At 33.1% G+C, this 4,092-nt stretch overlaps 1 protein-coding gene across 1 annotated transcript; it reads left to right on the top strand.

Moving 5' to 3' along the window:
• The first annotated feature begins 1,377 nt into the window (after positions 1–1,377).
• On the top strand, positions 1,378–3,355 carry LOC111394051 (phosphoenolpyruvate carboxylase kinase 1-like). Its single transcript, XM_023019833.1, has 3 exons — positions 1,378–1,755; positions 2,434–2,872; positions 3,153–3,355. Exons 1-3 carry the CDS (start codon positions 1,405–1,407, stop codon positions 3,206–3,208), a joined length of 846 nt encoding a protein of 281 aa, XP_022875601.1. The 5' UTR covers positions 1,378–1,404; the 3' UTR covers positions 3,209–3,355.
• Positions 3,356–4,092: the final 737 nt, after the last annotated feature.

Here is a 4,092-nt window from a genome sequence, read left to right as displayed (position 1 = left end):
ACATTTAGTGGGCATTTAATATGGACCACATGTACTGTGAACCCCCCTCCCCCCCACCAAAAATCTAGAAGTGGCATTCTCGTAATAATCTTGAAATTATACGATATTCGATATTTAGATATCATAAAGGAATATACTCCCGCAGGTCCCAATCCGCCTGTAACGTACGGAATTTCAAAGATGGTAGTATCGTAGTAAAATAAGACTCCTAGTACTCAACAAATTAGGAAATTACTTTTTGGATAACGGCGGATAACGGCGTTCACTACTCTATTATTATTATTATTATTATTATTATTATTATTATTATTTTATTTTATTTTATTTTTGCTTGTGCAATTTTATACTTCAAAGTTGAAATTTCCTAGCACCTTTTGGACAATTTATACACTAATTTAAATGACAAAAATGTACACAATTAATCGGAGTGATATCGTGTTCTTTAATTCACTTTTACATAATTTAGACCATTTTTTTAACAATTTTAAATTATAAAATATAAATATAAGAGTTAAGTATACTATGGGTGTCAATTGTTATGGTAGAACACACTATGCACATGCAGAAAATTGCTTTTATGTGTTGTAAATGATGAACAACGGAAATAATAGGTATAATATATCTACTTAATTTCATATCCTTAGAGCAATAACCCACTATTTCTGTTTTTAACTATATCAATAGGTTCAGAGTTTTTACGATGATTATCTTTTTTGAAAAGCAAATCGAATAAAAGTATTGGTATTCTTGACATATCCATGAATGACCTACAATATGACGAGGCGAATGTGGAGGCCTCCAATTAACACTCTATCGAGTCAATGCGACCAAATAATGAGTCAATTAACGTTCCATTATCACCTAAAAATTTAGATAAGATCATAAAATGTTTCACTTTCGACAATCCTTCAATACACAATCATTTATGTGACACGTTCAAAAGGAAGTTAGACGTACGCAGGAGGAATTTCTCGACCTTATTTTCAACTTGAAGATTCCATTCGGCTATCCGCAAAACCGTTAAGCATGAATTAGTAGGTATTAAATAGGCCCTACTTTGGTTTAGATAATCATAAGATTTTTTATAAACTTGATGAAATGTATGGTTAAAATTAATTATTTGTTTTGCTTTAAATTTTAAATCAAAATTTCTAGTTAACCAAACAAGGAATATGCCCCATTGTTTACAAATTACAATGATTAATGTCATTTTACCTAAAACAAACCCACACGCTAACAACATCAAACTCCTGATGTTAACGCCGTCTTCTTCCGTTAAGAGTTTTCCACTGTATATGGCAATGCCGTTAGCAGAATATTCGTTTAACAAATCCAACTACCCGTCTACATGCATACCCCACATCCACAACGGTACATACTGCGTATTTCCAGAGAGAGAAACTGATGACTGAGGCACTCAGGAAAGCTTACACAGTGAAGGAAGAGATCGGGAGGGGGAAGTACGGCGTCGTATTCAGGTGTCATTCCGCCATCACCGGCGACTGCTTCGCCGTGAAGTCCATCGACAAGCGCCTCGTCCAAAACGATGCCGTTGACAGGCAGTGCCTTTACAATGAAGCCAAGATCATGCAGCTGGTTTCGAGCAATAATCATCCGAATGTGTTGAAAATTTTCGATATTTACGAAGATGATAGCTTTCTTCACATTATACTCGAGTATTGTCAGTCATCGGATCTTTTTGATCGGATAAATGCCCGACCCATATTCACCGAATCCGAGGCTCTCGATGTCATGGTGAGTTTTTTACGTTTTTCCCCTTTTTTAGATATATTCATTAAAGAGAAAATTTCGTTGTTTTCGAGTAAAATTAGTTTCCATGCAATTTCAGATGTTCTCATTAATAGATAATAAGTTAAATTATTGATGAGGTAATGTTTTGTTGTATTTGTAAATTATTTTGTAATGATGAACTGAAAAGATTCTGAAAATTTATCTGTTTCCAGGGCATCATAGAATGATCGTATCGTTATTTTTTCTCTCAAGAAATATTCAAATATTCTTTTCCTGTTACTTCATTGGACTTACTCGCACTTTTTAATAATTTGTTTGGACTTAGTCGCACTTTTTAAAAATTTTAAAAAAGTTTAGAAGTATGATTGCAATTTGTTGTTTAATTTTTTTTTTTTTTTAATTTAAATAGGTGATAATATTTGTCATTTACATATGAAATTGAATGAAAATGCGGATTTCCGCGATGAAAGGTGAAAGATAAACATCTTCTCTATGGATTCGAGACTCTTAGGCTATTATCTTCACAGTTTGTAACTCCAGAATTTTACCTCATGGAATGCATTGAATAATTTTTTGCGGAAATTTTCTGTTCATTTCCAGGAATTGTTACTGTATTTTAGAGTTGCTAAGTCTAAACAGAAGCACATTTATAAGGATAATGTAATTGTATTTCTTTGATAGGTACCACTAATGGAAGCCATAGCACATTGCCACCGCCATGGGATTGCCCACAGGGACATAAAACCCGACAACATCCTCTTCAATGACAAAAATGAACTGAAGCTTGCGGATTTCGGCTCAGCTGAGTTCTTCAATGACAGCCAGCCGATGTCTGGCATTGTTGGGACTCCCTACTATGTGGCTCCAGAGGTGCTAGCTGGAAACTGCTACAATGAAAAGATTGATGTGTGGAGCACAGGGGTCATTTTGTATATAATGCTAGCCGGCATCCCTCCATTTTACGGGGAGTCAGCAAAGGAGATTTTTGACGCCGTGCTTAGGGCGAACTTGAGGTTTCCGATGAGGATTTTCAACTCTGTATCCCCAGGAGCTAAGGATTTGCTAAGATGGATGCTGTGTAAGGATGTATCCAGGAGGTTCTCGGCTGATCAAGTCCTACGTAAGTATTAGTACTATGGTTAACAAACATGCTTTAAGTTTTTGTGAGGATTAAAATCACAATTTTAGTAGAGTTTGATAAAAGTTGATGAAACGTGTGGATAAAATGTTGTGGTCCTACGAAAAATGCGGTTAAAATTCAACGTTGACTTTAACTTAGATTTTAATCTTTACCAAACATGTTCAAAAAAGATTTTCTTTGATATTCATTCTATGTTTTTGGACCTTTTCGAGTTATAATTGGATGGTTCTAATTGGATTTCACTTGCTTTAATTTGCAGGGCATCCATGGATGAAAACCAGTGGAGACACGGGATCAATGGGTGTTCTGAGTTGAGAAAATGTTTTACGAACTTTGCAAATTGTATTATATGCCAAATGTAAAGGCACCAGTGTATCAATAGTCTACCTACATAACCATAGTGTCATAGTGAGTTTTACACTTTTTAATCATTTTTTTGCGATGAAATTCGTGATTTTACCAAATGAGAAGAAACGTTTTCTTTTTATTAATCAAGTTTTCTTAGAAAGGGTTTTTGTTACTACTTGTAGGAAAAAGCATTACCTAGTGTCTTGATATCAAATCCTAAACCGAAACAAAACTTTAAAAGCTTGTTAAGATGGAGACGAGCAGTAGCTGGCGTTTCCATTCGAAAGTTGAGAAAGTGATGTTGAGATATTGTCATTTTTGTCTGCATTGTATAGATCAAATACTTTGTTCTTAATTTTTGAATGATTATACTTGACCCGAGAAAATGTAACTTTACATTTAAAAAACATTTCTTTTATTAATATTTTGCTCATCACAAGAAAATGTATGTTTATATTTAAAGAATTTATAATCTATTTGATGTAAACAATCAATTTAAGTAATCAAAAGGAAAAATATATAACCAATATTCAATACTAATAATCAATCAAATAAAAATATAAGTCAAATTGGATATAATCATCTCACCAATTCTATATACATAATTTGATAGGAGAAAATGCAAAATTAAATTCTAATTAGTTGAAAAATTGATTGAAAAGTGAAGATTTGTAGTAGATGTGATAATTTGTAGAGAAATTATAGACAAATTTTAAAAAATTAGAAGGGTTAATGTTTTGATAAAAGGGTTGAGGGAAAGAATCGCGAGAGAATAACTAGAAAGAGAAAAGTTCAAATCTACTGTAATTTTGTCTTGTTTGATAGAGGATTGAAATCAAATTTTTAGTAGA

This window comes from Olea europaea, chromosome 4 (assembly GCF_002742605.1).
Source record: "Olea europaea var. sylvestris chromosome 4, O_europaea_v1, whole genome shotgun sequence".
NCBI classification, from domain to species: Eukaryota; Viridiplantae; Streptophyta; class Magnoliopsida; order Lamiales; family Oleaceae; genus Olea; species Olea europaea.
The sequence above is the reverse complement of the archived record's forward strand: the minus strand, read 5'-3'. Positions and strand labels throughout refer to the sequence as shown.

Excerpts from the sequence above, each read along its gene's own strand:
- LOC111394051 (XM_023019833.1), top strand. The coding sequence starts at position 1,405 with ATGACTGAGGCACTCAGGAAAGCTTACACAGTGAAGGAAGAGATCGGG. Across the intron at positions 1,756-2,433 it reads CCGAGGCTCTCGATGTCATG|GTACCACTAATGGAAGCCAT; the intron begins GTGAGTTTTTTA and ends TTTCTTTGATAG. Across the intron at positions 2,873-3,152 it reads CTCGGCTGATCAAGTCCTAC|GGCATCCATGGATGAAAACC; the intron begins GTAAGTATTAGT and ends TTTAATTTGCAG.